The sequence below is a fragment of the Acipenser ruthenus genome, chromosome 7 (genome assembly GCF_902713425.1).
Source record: "Acipenser ruthenus chromosome 7, fAciRut3.2 maternal haplotype, whole genome shotgun sequence".
Taxonomy (NCBI): Eukaryota; Metazoa; Chordata; class Actinopteri; order Acipenseriformes; family Acipenseridae; genus Acipenser; species Acipenser ruthenus.
In genome coordinates this window covers 22,720,713-22,739,931 of record NC_081195.1, presented here as the reverse complement: position 1 = coordinate 22,739,931, position 19,219 = coordinate 22,720,713, and the positions used below count along the sequence as shown (strand labels likewise).

At 39.9% G+C, this 19,219-nt stretch overlaps 1 protein-coding gene across 1 annotated transcript in view; it reads left to right on the top strand.

The window, feature by feature from the left end:
- LOC117414884 (RNA-binding protein Nova-1-like) overlaps window positions 1–17,770 on the top strand; it is a 37,318-nt gene extending 19,548 nt beyond the window's left edge. The window contains exons 3-4 of the mRNA XM_034024724.3: window positions 1,258–1,424; window positions 9,390–17,770. Of these exons, the coding sequence (XP_033880615.1) occupies window positions 1,258–1,424; window positions 9,390–10,412 (1,190 nt within the window). The 3' untranslated portion in view covers window positions 10,413–17,770. The remainder of the gene's footprint in view (window positions 1–1,257; window positions 1,425–9,389) is intronic.
- The last annotated feature ends 1,449 nt before the right edge of the window (window positions 17,771–19,219 follow it).

Genomic DNA, 19,219 nt, shown 5'->3' with positions numbered 1-19,219 from the left:
TTGTAACCAGTTATAGGCAGTGTATTTAGAAAAGGAAACTTTTAAACCCGGAATAATTCTGGTTGCTCTTCTTTTCACTCTTTTTAGAGCAGCAATATCCTTTTTGTAACAAGGTGACCAGAACTGAACACAATAGGTGAGATCTTACTATTGCACTGTAAAGTTTTGACATTACTTCCCTTGATTTAAATTCAACACTTCTCACAATATATATAACCAAATAATAACCAAAGTGATATGATAATGAGGAGCCATTATATTTGGGACAATTTGGTGCATTATTATTACAAGAGCAAGATGGGCTGAATGGCCTCTCGTTTGTAAACTTTCTTACAATCTGCACAGAATGTGAACCATCCTTTTTGATCACGTAAGTAGACAGAATCTGTGCCCGAAAATGCGACTGCACACTTCAGAAGCCAGCGTCTTAACCGCGAAGCAAAAGAGCCAGGCTCATCTGCACGTGTGGTTAGAGAGCTGTTTTGGACTCTCTGTTAACCCACAGCGCGGTCGCTCCCTTCTCCCAAGATCACTCCCGGGACAGCAGCTGTCACCGGCTCTAAAAGCTTTCAAACCAACAGGAGGCGAGAGACTCATCAGTTTCACAATATTAATAGCCTGGCTGGGCTGGCCACAGAAGTGCTCAGCGAAAGTACAGAAGCAGAGGAGAGGGAGAGTGAAGAATGAAAGGGAAACAAGCAAGCTGATTGATTTTCACAAACCAGTCAAGCTTTATAGGCCAACAACAAGGTTTATAATTTAGTGCCCTAAGCTCTTGCCATTAAAAGTTTAATGTCTGCTTGAGTGGTCTGCGTACAGTTTGCAGTGAGTGCTCACACAGCTGACCCACAGTTAATATAGTAAATATTGTAGCATTATATTATGTTGCGAGAGAAACTGGCAATTTGGATGGCCAGATCCAAACTGTCGGTTCATTTTAAACCCTGATGTGTGCCCCTCAATGCAGACATAAAAAAGTTTATTAGTGGGACACATATTGCCCTTGTACCTTAAAGGCCTCAAATGTATTAAAATGAAAGTTTAAATAAATAAATAAATAAACTGTTTGAGAAATAATTCATTTGGATTCATTTAGATGTGATTATTTAGATAAAAAGGATTATGGAAAACAACCTCCTCTTATTTCAGGGATATGGATTTTGATTCAAATACAAGAGCTACCCAGATGTATTTTCGAATGAACCAGGTCTGAATAACAAACGCTTCCTCTTCTCCCCCACCCCCCGTCTCCCCCAGGCACGACGGAGCGAGTCTGTCTTATTCAGGGCACGGTGGAGGCTCTCAATGGCGTCCACAACTTCATCGCAGAGAAGGTGCGAGAAATGCCCCAGAGCGCCCAGAAGAGTGAGCCGGTCAGCATCCTGCAGCCGCAGACCACCGTCAACCCCGACCGCATCAAACAGGTGAGACGTCCCCTCTTTGTTTCACTGGTTCATCCTTTATGATGCAGAATGTGACCAGTTACAACCACTATGGTCATTATGGAACGTTCAGGATCTGTCAGCTAATCAGAACACATGTTTCGGCTTCTGTATTCCATGACACGTCAAAAGGTAAAAGGCAAAAGGTTAGGATTGGAACTGAGTCTGATTTTATATATTATATATATATATATATATATATATATATATATATATATATATATATATATATATACAGACGTGCTCAAATTTGTTGGTACCCCTCCACAAAAAACAAAGAATGCACAATTTTCTCTGAAATAACTTGAAACTGACAAAAGTAATTGGCATCCACCATTGTTTATTCCATATTTAATAGAAATCAGACTTTGCTTTTGATTTTTTATTCAACATAATATTGTAAATAAGAAAACAAATGAAAATGGCATGGACAAAAATGATGGGACCGCTAATCTAATATTTTGTTGCACAACCTTTAGAGGCAATCACTGCAATCAAACGTTTTCTGTAGCTCTCAATGAGACTTCTGCACCTGTTAACAGGTAGTTTGGCCCACTCTTCCTGAGCAAAAAGCCAGCTGTCTCAGGTTTGATGGGTGCCTTCTCCAGACTGCAAGTTTCAGCTCTTTCCATAGATGTTCGATAGGATTCAGATCAGGACTCATAGAAGGCCACTTCAGAATAGTCCAATGTTTTGTTCTTATCCATTCTTGGGTGCTTTTAGCTGTGTGTTTTGGGTCATTATCCTGTTGAAGGACCCATGACCTGCGACTGAGACAGAGCTTTCTGACACTGGGCAGTACGTTTTGCTCCAGAATGCCTTGATAGTCTTGAGATTTCATTGTGCCCTGCACAGATTTAAGGCACCCTGTGCCAGGCGCAGCAAAGCAACCCCAAAACATAACCGAGCCTCCTCCATGTTTCACTGTAAGTATGGTGTTCTTTTCTTTGAAAGTCTTCTTCTCAAAAAGCGACGGATGGTGCGATCAGAAACTGACGTACCTTCACCTTGGAGTTCAGCTTGTATCTCTTTGGCAGTTATCCTTGGTTCTTTTTCTACCATTCGCACTATCCTTCTGTTCAATCTGGGGTCGATTTTCCTCTTGTGGCCGCGCCCAGGGAGGTTGGCTACAGTTCCATGGACCTTAAACTTCTTAATAATATTTGCAGCTGTTGTCACAGGAACATCAAGCTGCTTGGATATGGTCTTGTAGCCTTTACCTTTACCATGCTTGTCTATTATTTTCTTTCTGATCTCCTCAGACAACTTTCTCCTTTGCTTTCTCTGGTCCATGTGCAGTGTGGTGCACACAATGATACCAAACAGCACAAGTGACTACTTTTCTCCATTTAAATAGGCTGAATGACTGATTACAAGATTGGAGACATGTGTGTTACTAATTAAAGAAACTAATTAGTTTCAAATATCACTATAATCCAATTATTTATTATCTTTTCTAAGTGGTACCAACAAATGTGTCCAGGCCATTTTAGAATATCTTTGTAGAATAAGCAATAATTCATCTCTTTTCACAGCTTCTTTGCTTTATTCTATGACATACCAAAGGCATGCAAGTATACATGATAAAATAGCTTTTAATTTCATCACTTTTCAGGAGGAATGAAGCATTATTTCAATGAGCTGTAAGGGTACCAACAAATTTGAGCACGTCTGTGTATATATATATATATATATATATATATATATATATATATATATAAATACAAAAGTTTAGCATCACCTAGATTTTGGGGATTGAGACTAATTACAATATATATATATATATATATATATATATATATATATATATATATATATATATATATATATATATATATTTTTTTTTTTTTTTTTTTGAATGAACATAATTTAGATATTTTATTCATGTTATATCAAAGAAACTACAAAATGACAAAATGCAAAAAGTCTGCCGGAAGCCATAATAGTATGTCATGTTAGATTTCAAAATGTCACATTTTTTCAGTTTTTCATTTTGGATAGGGGAAAACTACAAAGTACAGTAGTATGTAATTCAATATGCTAACATAACATTATTCAGCAGGTTTTAATGAAGCAAAATGAGTTCATTCTATAGGGTGATGCAAAACTTTTGGCGAGAGCTGTAGACGTTTGGAGTGAAAACACTGAACCGAGGTGCTTACTGGAGTGTGAGAGCTCTCTGGGTGACACCAAGCTCACCATCGTTTGGGACTCAGCTGTGGTTTAGGGTCTCCAAGGGGGACAGCAGAGGGGTCAATTAGACAATGAAACGGTCTGACTCCTCATCTCTCGAAGAGATCATTGCTGCCAGTCAACAGCTGATTAAACTCCATTGATTGGGACTGTGCCCGCAAAGCAAGTGTCCTGCCTGGTGATTTATCGCTTAGATTTTTTTATTTTTTTTTCTCTGGTTAATAGAAATGTCACGGGGGGCGGGGAGGGGGGAGGGGGTTGACGCACCATTTATCGTTTTAATAAATTTCCGGGAGATTCAAGGAGATCATCTTGGTTTCTAATCTTTTTTTTTTTTGTAATTGTTTTTTGTTAAGAAAAGCAAGACGTCTATTGACATATATTAGGACACATCTAAACATGTTAGACTGCCAGCTTTGACTATAAGTAGATTGAGACAAAAAAAAACAACCATATGAACATAATTTAGATCTTTTATTTAACATCATGTAATCAAGGAAACTACAAAATGATATTGCAAAAGTCTACCGGAAGCCATAATAGTAGTACAATACTGTAAGTTTCGAAATGTCACATTTTTCCATTTTTGCCAGCTCTCAATTTTCAGAACTGCTGGGTTGATTTGGGTTTTTTTTTTAGCAGTGTTTATCAGTCAAAACCTAAAATCAGAAACCCTCCACCAAAAATGCTGAAACTCACTTACATTATCCCTTTAAAAGCCACGCACACTAGGTAAGACAATTTCTTTTGAAGTGATCACGAAATTGACATCGCCTACGTATGCACACGTCTCGATTGTGTTAGACTGAAAAATGTGTAAAAAAAAAAAAAAACGCACTGCTATCTGTCAAGTAACTAGTGTTATTGTTACTTCTGGGTATCGAGTGACTTCAATTCCTGGAGCAGTTAGTGTTTGTCTGGAGTTAATTAGGGTCGTTTTTTACTAAATCAGAACTCTTCTGTCCCTCCGTTCCCCCGTCCCCCAACACTGTTTTCTCCTCAGTCTTCTGTGCTTCCTGTTTGAATAGTACATTAATCGCTTGCTTCCTACGACCTTTGACCCTCAGCTCAGAACACCTGCTTCCCACATCCTGTTGTTCCCGGTTGCGACAGGAAGTGGTTCATAAATGTAAAGGGAATCTGGCTGGCTTCATTTTGGTTGAACTGTGAACCCCAGGAGGTGTCGTGGGGGGGTTCTGTTGTACGTTTTGTTGATAACAAATGTGTGTGAGAATAAACAGTGCTACCTCTTACATTTCTTAAACCGGCTGACAATTCAAATTTTTCTTTTATCTTTTTTTTTTCCTTGAAGGCCACATTTAAATATTCTTCATATCTTTTATATTGTAATTGGATTTTTGTTTCTATGGAAACGACTCTGGAAATATACGATAAATGATATTTCCCTGGAAGATCATCAACGCATTGACGCAAGTAGACATAAAAAAATAAATAAATAAATTCCAGCTCATTACCATTTTGAATTTCACAACTGTGTTTTGCCAGAATTGATAAGTTCCACTTGATTGGTTTGTCTAATGAAAGTTGTATATTCAGAACCGTTCGCCTTAATTACATCTTTGCATTTACAACAAGGTATGCAACTGTGTATACATTCGCCCTTATGTCATGTCTAAAGTTTTTCCAATATAATTGCAGTTTAAAATTTTATTAAACATTGTTTGCAGAGTGCCGGCAGTATGAAAGGCATTGTGATGGTCCGATCATCATGTTTGCATTGCGCAGTTGGTACAGTACGCCTGTGCATGTATTTGAGTGGTGTTTATTTTGCATATATATTTTGATATATAATACAAATGGACAAATTCAAGCCCTAATTATAATGTTGACTGCCAGTTTCCATCTCGCCCCTTGCACAGCACTGCTGAGGATTAGCTTTTTAATTAACCTGCCTTCCCAATTTCCAATAGCAGGTCCCATTTTAAACTCATGCGCTTAAAACAGAAACTAATCAATAAGGCCAGGCTGAAAATGGAACACGGGCTGCAGTGCCTCGTAAATAACAAGTGACCTCAGGAAAATTGATGGAACGTCTAAAATTGAAAAAAAAACCCTCCTCCCCTCCTTCCCTAGGGGCTAGCAGTGGGCTTAATGGTTTACGCTGTTTTTTTAATTTTATTTTTACAGTCTCATCCATTTGTTATCTGGAAGTCACCTTGCCCACTGCACCAGGTATTGATCTAATTTGAAGATAGCTAAGGGAAGCAATCCTGGAAATGTATTGTCTGACAAGAGGGAAAACTTCCAAGCATCAGGGTAACTTGCAGACGATATAGATACAGTAAACTCAGCCTCTATATAAAGACTGGATCACTGGCAAGTGGCATTTACACAGGCTGCTGCCAACTGAACGGTACTGATAGAAACTGATCAATGCACATTTTATTAGGGGTCTTTACACAGTCAATTTCACTTCATGTAAAACACAATTCTGGCATGGTGGACGGATGCATTTACGTCTTGAAAGCAGACGTCGCTATCGGGGTATTTTTGGGTGGATTCATCCAATCGATCTGCGACATTCATTTAGCCTTCCAGAGTGATCAATGGACTCAGAGTGTACCAGCAGAATATGGCAGGGCAATGCTGAATCCAGGTATTTATATATACCTTCCTTTTAAACAATGCAAAACAAAAAAAAAAAAACATTGCCTTTATCTTTGAGATGCCAGTTTTGAGTTTAGTGGCTTTCTGAGAGACAAGACTTCCCCTGTATAAATATACCCTACAAAAGGATAGAGCACGCTCCAAAACAACAATGGCACTTTGTTTCAAGCCACTGCATTTTGAGCCACCCCACCCTGCTTTACGAGTGACCCGGCTATATTTAGTATCACCAGCGCTGCCAATACAGTAGGCCTCAGGGGGTCACTTTGGAGCCAGGGGCTGTATTTTTGGACTGAAGCCAGCTCGGTGGCAAACAAAGCCCAGAGTTGTGTTGAGTGTGCGGCACGATAAGAACCAACCGTGACAGAGACTGATGCTATCTCTAGAGGAGGGAATGGCAAAGTAATTCATTGTTTACTCTGTTTTTTTTTTCTTCTTCTTCTGATTTGGAGCCTGAAACTAGAGCCAACAGCTGTTGCTACTCATTAAGTCGTACAGTGGTTGGTGATTTTGTTTTTTAAAAGATTAAACGACAGTTATGTCACAGAGGTTCTTGTGAGTTATTCGCCAGTAATCTTAATACAAATATCATTTTTACCTGTCTTAATATCCTATTATATGCGTGTTCAGTACAATTCGCTATTTGTGTTTAGATTCAGCAAAAATGACTTCTTAAAAGACATCCTCAAGTCTGCTCACTGTGAGAAAATATTTATTTTATAATAAAAGATACAAAAATTGCCCACTGCAACAGTCTCCTCACAAAATATCTCTATGTAGCAAAGTAGGAGAGCACACAGGTAGCTAGCCTCTCCCTGGAGTCCAAAACAGAACTAACAAACTGAAAAATAAATACTATTTACAAATGAGGGTTTTTCACCCCATCAAACACACACATCTGTACAGCTACGGCCAAAAGTCTTACATCACCTAGAACTTTAGGATTGAGACATAATTAAAAAAAAAATAACTATATGAACATAATTTAGATATTTTATTTAATCAAATAAACTATAAAAAGATATCGCACAAGTCTACCAGAAGCCATAATAGTAGCACAGTATTTAATGTGGTATGTAATTCAATATGTAACGTAACATTATTCAGCAAGTTTCATTCGACTTTATGAAGCAACATTTGTTAATTCTATAGGGTGATGCAAAACCTCTGTTCTTCAAGGACTCAGTGCCCTCAAGCTGATGAGACAGCATCTTCCTGTGCATTTTCTCCTTGAGAATACGTCAGCTCTCAGAAACAGTTCAGCATGATTCCATGCCGGGCAGCTGCCTGCAAAGCTTTCAATCGGGAAGATTAGTTGCAAACACAGCTGAAATGCGTATCTTATTAAAACACTTCTTACTCATTTCCTATTTTAGCACATTCGACCGTGTTTATCACTTAGCTTATATGCAGCGACACCAATGGTAACATTAGAAAGGCTTCCCAAACTGTGCTGTTAAAATAAGAGACGCCCTATACAAAGGCTACAAAACAAAGATTGTTTTTGGCATGTGTTCTATGCACAGGGTGACATATATTTACAAGATACATTTGGACAAATCCTTAACATTAAATCTGTCAGTTTTTCATACAAGAGTCAGCATTTTTAACCGTAGCTCTGTACCTTGTCCTGTAGTTTAAACTAAATGCGGTTAGTGGGACGACCCGAAACGATAATTCGGTGTAAAACTCGGAACTGCAGCTGAGCTGTTTATAATACTGATGGTGGTGGTGTTGTTTCGGCACTACAGTAGATTGGTTGAGATACTATTGGTTTGACTTACCACTCTATTTTAGCTGCCTTGTCCTATGTTTAAAAAATATGACAGCACTGTACAAAAACCCTATAGTTTCCGATAATATTCTATAGTACGTACTGCGCTATAGGAAACTGTTGCGTTTTTGGACAATAGTATTTTTTAATGGGATGGGATAGTATGACGCTGAAATTGGTAGACCCCTCAAAAAATCAGATCATAACAAACCAATTGCAACGATAAACTACAAATAGGGTTTTGGAATGGTACTGGGATTGCAACTGAAGATTAGTTTCCCTGTTTCACTTTGTCTCTCTAAACCCCCCCCCTCCCCCCCCCCCCCCCCCCCCAAGATCTGCTCCTGGTCTCTTTCAGTCCCTCGTGAATGCTGCGGCTGCATCTCCACGGCAACGCTGACCCCATGGGAACTGATGCTTTCATGGCGAGCCCCTTTGTATTATCTAGTGATTCTCAACCCGGTCTGAATTCAAAACTGCTCTCTCTTTTTCTTTCTCTTTGTAATGTGGAAATGCACCTGTTTTGAACCACAGTAGACGCCTGTGTTTTTATACAGATGCATCTGCCCTGATTATATTTCCAGTTTCAGCTGGGTTTTTAAAGCAGTTGGCTGGCTATAAAATTAGAAGTAACCTCTGGAGGGAATCAGTAGTCAGGCAGCTGGGTGAGACAAAGGGGTAAATGGGTCTATTTTAAGTCCTTTTTAATGGTAGCCCATGACCACCTGGCCTGCTGATAAAGGGGACAGGACAATATCACTTTAAAGATTAATGCATTCCTTTGTTTTCAATTCCCTTTTAAATGTATTTGTGGTAAAGAAAACGGTTAAAAATTGGGGCGCGAACCTTTTGCAAAAAAATAATTGCATTGACTGTAGGAACATAATTGTAGACACTATGCTACGCCTTGAATTAGCTAGACAGCATTCCAGATTTAGCACGACAGTCTGAGTTGAAGAGAGCTTCAGTTGTGATTTCCTTTCCTCTTCATGGTGTTTGCAGTCGGGGTGGTCCTGGGTTCTGTTGCTCCCATATTGAGTTATCATTTTTCTCTAAATTTGTCTTCTCTTAGCTTCCAGCTTGCTTCTGAGCTTGTCTGGAGTGCCAGGACCGAACAGCCTTCCTCGTCCCATTCAAGTCATGTGACAGTGTGTCCTTTGAACTCCGCCTGCCCTCTCTGCACTTACATAGAGAGACAAAACAGGGCGGTGTGAATTAAAAACAACCTTTTTTTCTTTCAAAGACTTTCAGTCGAAACTGTCATATGAAATAAAGCCCATCCTTTAACCTGTTTTAAACAGAACCTAAATGTTTTTTTTTCCCATTTCCCCTTCCTTTTCTCCCCTCCCCAGGCGAAGCTGATCGTCCCCAACAGCACAGCGGGCCTGATCATAGGAAAGGGCGGTGCCACCGTCAAGGCCATCATGGAGCAGTCCGGCGCCTGGGTGCAGCTTTCTCAGAAGCCCGAGGGCATCAACCTGCAGGAGCGCGTGGTGACCATCAGCGGGGAGCCCGAGCAGAACCGCAAGGCCGTGGAGATCATCGTTCAGAAGATCCAGGAGGACCCGCAGAGCAGCAGCTGCCTGAACATCAGCTACTCCAACATCTCCGGCCCCGTGGCCAACTCCAACCCAACGGGCTCCCCGTACGCCAACTCCGCCGAGGTCCTTCCCTCCGCGGCTGCGGCGGCGGCTGCTACGGCCTCCAGTCTCCTGGGGCAGGCCAGCCTGGCGGGAGTGGGCACTTTCCCTACGACCATGTCCAGCTTCTCCGGGAACGACCTCCTGACCATCACTTCGGCCCTCAACACCCTGGCCAGCTACGGCTACAACACCAACTCCCTGGGGCTGGGGCTGAACCCGGCGGCCGCTTCCGGAGTCCTGGCGGCAGTAGCGGCAAGTGCTAACCCTGCCGCGGCGGCCGCTGCGAACCTGCTGGCCTCCTACGCCAGCGACGCTTCAACCAGCATCGGCCACCACACCGGCCACTTAGGAGGCTTCACCCTGGGATCCCTGGCTGCCGCGACGGGAGCCACCAACGGCTACCTGAGCGCCGCCTCTCCCCTGATGGCGAGCTCCTTCCTGGCAACGGAGAAGCTAGCAGAAGGAGCCAAAGACGTGGTGGAGATTGCCGTGCCGGAAAACCTAGTGGGAGCCATCCTCGGGAAAGGAGGGAAGACGCTAGTGGAGTATCAGGAGCTGACGGGAGCACGCATCCAGATCTCCAAAAAGGGGGAGTTTATCCCCGGCACCAGGAACCGTAAAGTCACCATCACCGGTTCTCCGGCCGCCACCCAGGCCGCGCAGTATCTCATCAGCCAGCGGATCACTTACGAGCAGGGCGTGCGCGCCACCAACCCCCAGAAAGTGGGCTAGAGCCAAAACGAGGGGGGGGGGCTGGGGAATTCCTCAAATCGAAATCGGCATCTTCCAGCGTTGAGTTGGTTTCGCGTTTCAGTATTCAAGGAGACAAAACACGACTACGACGGCAAAAGCAAGCGGAACAAATGTGTGATATGTAAATATGGGTTTGTTACTTTGTTAGTTGGTATTTTTTTTTTGTGGAAATCCCAGAATCTGACAGGATTTTTTTTTTTTTTTTTTGGTCTTGAACGTTAATGTGCCGCTGTATTCAGCCCCGCAGGGTTTTTCTATCCCCAGAGAAATTACCCACGCTTCCTTATCGCTGCAGCTTGCATTTTATTGGCTCCAGCTCTGCCCCCCTATTACCCCCCCCCCCCCCCCCTTCCCTTTCCCTTTCCCTTTCCCTTTCCCTTGTGAGTCCGTAAAGACGGCAAACAATTAGAGAAAGAAGGATATTCCTCCATTTTCCACCCGCTGTTTCAACCTGTTGGGTGGGTAAATGCCATTAACTTATGCCAGTAGTTCTAATCCTCAACAGACCAGGAATTAAGTTCCCAAGTTCCTAATTAAAATGTTGTACACGCTACTTTGAGCTATCATTTATTGCAGATCATTTTAACTAAAACTCAAAGAGACCATTGGAAAGCATTGGCTGAACATCTGGCTTACGCATTTTCCGAAAACGTGCATTTTGTCGGGGAATGTTTATTAATATTATTATCATTATTATAATTTATCGGTATTATTATTCTACCCCTGCATACAAACATTATTTCAATTTTAGTTTCCAAATCCAATATTTCAGGTTGAATGTATACAAAAATTATTTATTGGGGTTCAATGTATTCCTTTTTTTAAAAAAAATAAAAAAACGTAAGAGTTGGCATTTGCTAGGTTGAATTCGAGGAGTATTCTTGGTTCTTCTGGTGTGGTCAAATGGATTAAGGGAGTTGTACATGCAATACCCTTTATAGTGTCAGATAACTATGGAGCTTATCTGTTCTCTTACACTTATCAAAGCTGTGCTGCTTACACCTTAAACTTGCATATGTTTAGAGGGGGGGAAATAATTTCTATATATTTATATCTATGCACAAACACACATATATATTTAATAGTGAAAAAGGGAAATGCTTGGTCCATTGAGGATTCTATACTGGGATTTCATACTGGGTCTGGTTCCAAACCACATTGTTAAAGTTCAGATCACCAGTTAAAATGACATACCCCCCCCCATTGCCCCTAGTTCTATTAGTCGACACACTGGATTTTATATAGAAATATTATACAAATATAGGTGACTGCTTACCTGCCAGAACTGAAGTTAATGTTACTAGGACACAAGTACTGGAAACTGCAAGACTCGTTTTATATAGGGTACTGACCCTTCTAGTTTACCTGCCCATGCTGTGATAAAAGCATTGCAAAGTCATTTGTAATTTTAAAAAAACGGATTTAAGCATAGAAAAAAGCAATGGACTTGAAATAGAACCCAAGGTTAGTTGCTTTTCCTGGGCAGCTGCGTTTTAGAATTGAATGCGTACTAAAGAAAAAAGTCACTAGGCATTTGATTTCACACAGACAACGTCACGGGCTAAACAAATAACATGACCCTACGGCATTTGAGTTTTCCTGCCTTGGCGTGACCCCATCACGACATTTCAACATGTTTTATCCTCATTCTACAGTAATGAAGTCTGGAGAGCAGCTGAGAGGGGGTGTCAAGAGAGGAAAAACTGATTGTAAGACGGCAGGGAGATAACTCTTTAGATTTGAACACGGTCGTCATTTACGTCAGGGACCTACAGAATTGGTGACTGAAAAATGATGTTGGCTGCTGCATATCTGCCCACAGATATGGTCTAGTGGGGTCTCCTAGCCAGTCAAGCTGTCTGCCAATATAAATGCTAAGTGTTTCTGCTCTTCTCAGTAAAAAAAGGCTTCTTTCGACTTCATTTAATATCATTATCTCTCCTGCACCCCACTTCTCATCCGCCCCCACCCCACTGCACTCCATTCTGAATCACGAACACAGAGTGTAATTTCAAAATGTGAAAGTGTGGCACCCATTTATTAGGTGAGGGATTAAGTCTGTCCTCTTTTTCTCCCCAGGACTGTTTGATTTGGGGTCCGTTGGAAACAAAGATATACTATTCAAGTCATCACGAGACTCAAATACCAAAAAAAAAAAGAAGAAATTTTTTTTTGCAGTTCTCAACTCCAGAGTTAATAAATATATATATATATATATATATATATATATATATATATATATATATATATATATATATATATATACACACACATACATACATACATACATACACACACACATGTCAAAAATCTATTTAAAACTTTGAAAGAGAGTGCAGGATGCGAACTTGCAACCTTTGGCACTACAGGCAAAAGCACTTACCGCTAGGCTATAAGGGCAGGATTAAACCTCCATCCAGACCCTGAAGTAATTCATTGTTTTACCTGTTAAACCTGGAGTGGAATAAGCCTCCAGGACCTGGATTGAACACCCCTGCCAGGAAGCTTCACAGGTGTACTGTGCAGCGTTTATATCCTTCCCTACTGCTACATCAACCAGCACTGATAAGATCCACTTAAAAGTGGGTCTACAAAGCAAATGAACATGTACACTGCTGTAGTAGCAAAGTTTTCTAGAAGAACATACAACAAAAAAATAATTATTTAAAAAAACCACAAAAAAAAAACATTTAATTTAAACATTTAGGGAACGCGCAATAAACTAAGCTGGAAAGTTTTAAAACACACACCACAGGGGAAGCAATTTACTACTGCGCTTTTTCAGATGAAGCTTGCTGATTAGTTCCATTCAGAGGAAAAGAACCAGGGGAGAGACAAGGGTGTAGTTTAATCTGAGAGACAGCTGTGATTGGATGCATATTTTGGAATCTTTATTTTCGGCTTGTGGTTTAAAGCTCCTAGAGCAGGGGTCTCCAATCCTGGTCCTGGAGGGCTGTTGTCCCTCCTGGTTTTTGTTCCAATTAATTAATTGGGCCAATTAAGCTTCTAATAAGCACTTAATTGGTCCAATTAATTAATTTAGGGTACAGTTGGAACAAAAACCAGGAGGGACACCGGCCCCCCAGGACCAGGATTAGACATCCCTGCCCTAGGTGGACCAGAGATAAAGTCGATGTTGTTTCAGAGCTGGTTATATTAAGTTTTAGGGAAGGGTGAAAGACCATGAATCGCTGGTATCACAGCCTCATCAGTCCCTCCTACACATCGCATGACACACAGCGGTCCTTTCCTCTCAGTTGGAACTAGACCAAAAGAGTGAATTGATATATATAAAAAAAAAACAACACAGCCAAGGATTTGAACTGAAATAAATGAGAAATTCGAGAACAGGACCCAAGGAATTACAGAATGCAGTAGCGTAAGACTTCCTAAAGCAGATGTGAAAGGGAAAAATGCAACACAGTCCACAGACGCAACTCACATGGTGATAGAATCTAGTTTACAAAAGGGTGTAATAGAGCTGGATTTAAGATCTGTTGAGAATTTATTTTAGTCTAGGACTGGAATATATATTTAAATGGGGGCAATAGGCTACCCTGCTTTTTGTTAGAGCATCTTTTTGTAGGGGAACAACAAAAATGTGAAGAATATCGGAAGCAATATAGTGGCATGCTGCACTGGGTGCCTTTAATTCTACATGTTGTGGTAGCTAGTGGAGTAGTTAGATGCTGGATAGGTTTACAAACTTGCTATTTTCTAAGTTATAGAAATGCTGCTATTTTGTGCTATATTGACATATCTGGCTTGCATTAAACAGAAAGAAGGACTAGTTGTAAGAAATATACCTTTTAAAAAAAAATGTGATATTAATAATGATAATAAAATTTGTGCCAAAATAACCGATCTCTGCAGCTTCTGCGAAACAAAAAAAAAAAGTGAAAAGTGCCAAACGAACAATATGTATCATTTAAATTGGATAGAAAAAAAAATGCAGCTATTTAATAGGGTTGTATTTGTTAAAAAAAAAAATTATAATAATAATAATAATAAAAAAAACAAAAAAAACATTAATTAAAAGAATGAACAGTGTATCTGTCGGGTAAAATGGATACGTGTTAAAAAGATATGCATTGGAAACAAAAATGGATTGCTGCTCGTTTTAATCCCCTGTATGTAGTCGAGGCATGTGTATTGTTGAATAAGTTATTAGTGTTCTTGCCACAGCTTTTTATAGTTGAGAAAATGTATTTCGTGGAGTTCTCTCTTTAATGCATGTTTGTATTGATGATCTCCAGTGGAGGAATCCGTGTCTATTTCTTTTTCGAAGACATATCTTTGCATGCCAACTGCGGTCAAGCACTTTTTATATTTTAATGCTTGGATCATTTCCTCAAAAAAGGCCAATCATGGGAAAAGGCAGTAGCTGATTTAACATTACAACAAAATAAATTAACAAAAAAAAAAAAAAAAAAGAAAATGGGTTAGGCTTGACTGTGACTAAATTATAAGGACAAGGGACAGCCGCGGCATACCGGGGCTAGAGACACTTACCTACCTGCTGCAAAATATAGGGTAGGCCTGAGAACTAAAAAGAGCTCCCGGCCTCACTCCCCACCGACCTCCCCTAATGTGCTGTGAATGTGCACTTTACAGATTATTATTATTATTATTATTATTATTATTATTATTATTATTATTATTATTATTATTAATATTATTATTATAGTTCCATGGCTTATAGCACTAAACGCCCTTTTGGAATTATAATTTTGATAGAAAAACCAAAGGGAAAACTGCACTCCTATCATATCATTGATATTACATACCACCTAAACGGCTTGCGTGGTCCAGTGGTTAAAGAAAAGGGCTTGTAACCAGGAGGTCCCCGGCTCACTCACTGACTCACTGTGTGACCCTGAGCAAGTTATTTAAGCTCCTTGTGCTCCATCTTTCGGGTGAGACGTTGTTGTAAGTGACTCTGCAGCTGATGCACAGTTTACACACCCTAGTCTCTGTAAGTCGCCTTGGATAAAGGCGTCTGCTAAATAAACTAATAATAATAATAATAATAATAATAATAATAATAATAATAGACATGCTTGCACAATGGGAGTTTTTTGTACAAAAAACAGAAACAAACCACAAAGAGTGTTTAGCTCTGTGATTGTATTATAAGCATGTGTTTCAACAGCAGCTTGTTTGTGGCCTAGCACAGCGAGCCTCCCAAAGGTATTTCAACTGACTATGTCGTAATGTAAGATTAACTTGTGCTGGCACTGTTTTTAAGGTGGGGGTGCCAAATATGGGGGGCTCTTTTATTTAAAAAGAAAACAACAAGGGAGAGAAAAGCGATTTTCAGATCACTAGACTAGATGCACATGATAGGCTGTTTCTGACTACTGTTTAAAATACCAAATGGTAGCAGAGGTAAGACGCTTGTGTGAGAGACTTGGTCTACGTCGCGGTGTTGCAGATGCACTAAAAATGGTTGGCTTTTCTGAATTTGCCGAAGCTTTTAAAAACGTATTAAATAGCAGGGTTATAGTGTGGCACAGTGGTCAAGGGTATGGGTAATGATGCTTATTTAGTTTAGGAGGGAAGTGGGGTATTTTGAGTTCCCATTATGCCACCAGCAATGTTAGGCTACATTGTCATATCACTATTTTTATTTTGACTACTCTTTTTTAACCTTAGACCAATATAACTAAATGTCATTCATGTGTATCTTGTTTACTCCCCCACTCCCCTCCTCCCACCTCCAACCTCCCACCTCCTAAATCCTTCCTTTCTCCCCTCGAGTGCCAAACAAAACTGTACCATTCCAAACTTTTTTGAGTTTTCTTGTATGTTGGACATCCGTAGGTCGCACCCATGAAGCCAGCATGCTGTTCATAACACAATATTAAACCATGACTCCTCAGCATACAGAAAAGCAGGCTTGGATTAATACACAAATGCTGGCTACCTCACGCTGCTTTTTCTAAATTCCATTCTCTCTTCAGTACCCAGGACTTCACTCAAAAGTTTCTCCATTGCAAAATAATTTGAAAAAAATTAAATAACTTAATAAAATTGGTGAGGATTTTTTTTTCGCCAGACGAGAGCAGCCATCTCGTCAGCTGGTCTTTTGAACTTTGAACTTTTTCACCTTTCATGAACTTTTTTGACCTCCCCTTCTGTGTTCATCAAACCCCCTATTTTGGATTTGTAATCTCCATTCCATGTCAAAATCTTCTTCTTTTTCTTCTTCTTCTTCTGTGAGACTGTGCAATTTAATTTGTTAATTTTTCCCCCTACACCTCACACCCAACCACTCCCCCTTACACTCGCCATTGGGACAATTCTCACAAAAGAGATGTAAAAAAAAAAAAAATCAAACTCTTGCCTCCACCTTTTTCATTTTCTTCATTGTAAATATTTTGTTCAGCTGTAAAAGGAACTCATTTTGTGTTTAACGGAATGGGGCTAGCAGTGAAACAGGTATGAGATGATCTGATCTGAAGTACATGCAAGTGTACATGTAATTTATTTTAGTACAATGTTTAAAAAAATCAGTGGGTCCCAGTTTCTGCTAATACAGTTTTAAAGCATGTTTATAAATGCAATAAGGGACTCCAAAAAGATGATGGGCTAATGATGGCCACACCCTTTATGGGTGTGGTTATAAGATAGCCCCACCTCTCACTGATGGGGTTTGGCTTTTAACATTCCAAAAGGGTGTGGTCAGCCTCTCTATCATGTTGTATAAGACAAAAGATCTAGAAATCGATAATTTCTATGAAAATGTACCCAACAACACAATTGTGTATTGCCAGTTGTTTAGCAGACTACTTTTTTGTTTCACTAGTGTTTAATGCACACTACCCCGGGACTTATAAAGAGGTGCCAAAACGTCAAGGAACTGTAATGTCAATGAAAACATGTGTTGACAAAATTGTTCAGAAACGGCTTTTTCATAAACCGACTTACTTTGGTTTAAAATTATTTATTACTTCATCAGAGACTGCTGGTTTCAAACTTCAGATTCATTTAAAATTATTTTATGCTACTGGCCCCATTCCTGGTTTCATCTCTGAAACACGTGAATTTATTTATTTTAACATATTATATAATATTAATAAACAAAAAAGGGAATGACTGGAAAAAAAAATTATTGTTTTTTGACACAATTCATTAACTTTTAAAAAATAAGAGGAGTTATGAATATTTCAATGTTGCTGTAGCGTTTGTGTTTGTAAAAGTAAAAATTGTGTTGTTTTTTTTTTGACGTGCAATCCCAGTGAAGTTGGCATTTTAGTGCTAATATAAAATTAACTCATTCTTCTTTTTTTATTAAAAAAAAACAAAAAAGTCATTATAAATGTTCATTGCAGCATCACCTGTCTTCTGTTGTCTTTTTCTTCACCACTCAGCCTCATTTCAGCACCTAGAGCTGACCACCATCTACATTGGGGTTGGGGTTGGTGGGGCAGGGAGAAGACCCTTTGGCTGTCGAAGACACAAGGGAGTGATGGTGCCATTCTGAAACGTAACCCACTGACATTAACTGGATTTCATTGTTTGCTTTGAGTTGATTTATCCTCCATAACAACCTCCTCCCCCCACTCCTAGCTGCATGTTGTGTATTTCCATCAACAACACATTCTGGGGCATGGATATCAAATCACTTGGGGACCGGCTTTCAGTGGAGAAAAAAAAGGTATTAGTCAAACACCCAAGGATGAGTTTTTTCACCTGTGGCTGCCTTGAAAAATGATATACGGAAATTTGTAATTTTACAAATATAAGCAATTTAACCCTTTCTCTTCAGTAAGGCTTTCGAGGAAACGGTGGAATAGAACTTCCTCTCCACTGTACTTTGGTCCCCGAGAGACTTTCTGTCCAGCCCGTATTTAAATGACGACACATTAACACACTCTCCATATCCTGGCCCTCTCGTCACAGGGGGGTGAGGGGTAGGTAGGGGGGTCACATGTCAGTCGAGTCTTCATGAACGCATCCACATTCTAGTTCACAGTGCAGAGGAGTGGTTCCACGGTATTGTTTTGCCTGTGACGTCTGTGGCAGTGTATGTAGCATTTAAAATGCCAAGGGTATGTCAAATGGAAAGGGAAACGAAGCCCATTTCTATCGCCAGCACCACATTATAAATCTACTCCCTGCACAGCAGGTATAAGGACCCCCCACCCCCACCCTCGCAATGAAATGAACAAGAAGATTGAAATGAATCCACATGAATTAACGGGCTGGATTCAAAATGAATGACTTCAGAACTCAAAAGGGATATTCAGGTGTTATTCCTTGTCGGAATTCATTAGGAATTTGTGGCCATTGTTTTAAAGTGTTACTTTTTATCCAAGCACGCACACACACGCTACAACGCACTCACACTGTAGCCTCGTAGGCTTTCAGCTGGGCTGCAGACCAGGGTGGCAATTCATTTCATCCTCTTGCTGGAATAGCACATCTCTCTCCTTGAGGCACACACTGTGATTGTTTTCTCTCTTTTTAATTTCCTACCATATGCTTTTTCTCTGAGGTTACTGCACTAAAAGCATTATTAGACAACTGCCAGCTGTACTGGACAAAAAAAAAAAATTGGTTCTTCTCTACTAGTTCTTAATTAAGAAAATAAATTATAAAATAGATTTGATTTTTTTTTTTTTTTTTTTTTTTACTGTTTAGTAATTGCTGGCCACTGTGATGTCATAACCTTAATACATAATGAACTATGGCAAAAAAAAACAAAACCTAACATTCACTCGCCCAAAATGCAGAAGATTGACATATGAGACACTCTTAACGGAAATCCACACACAATTTTG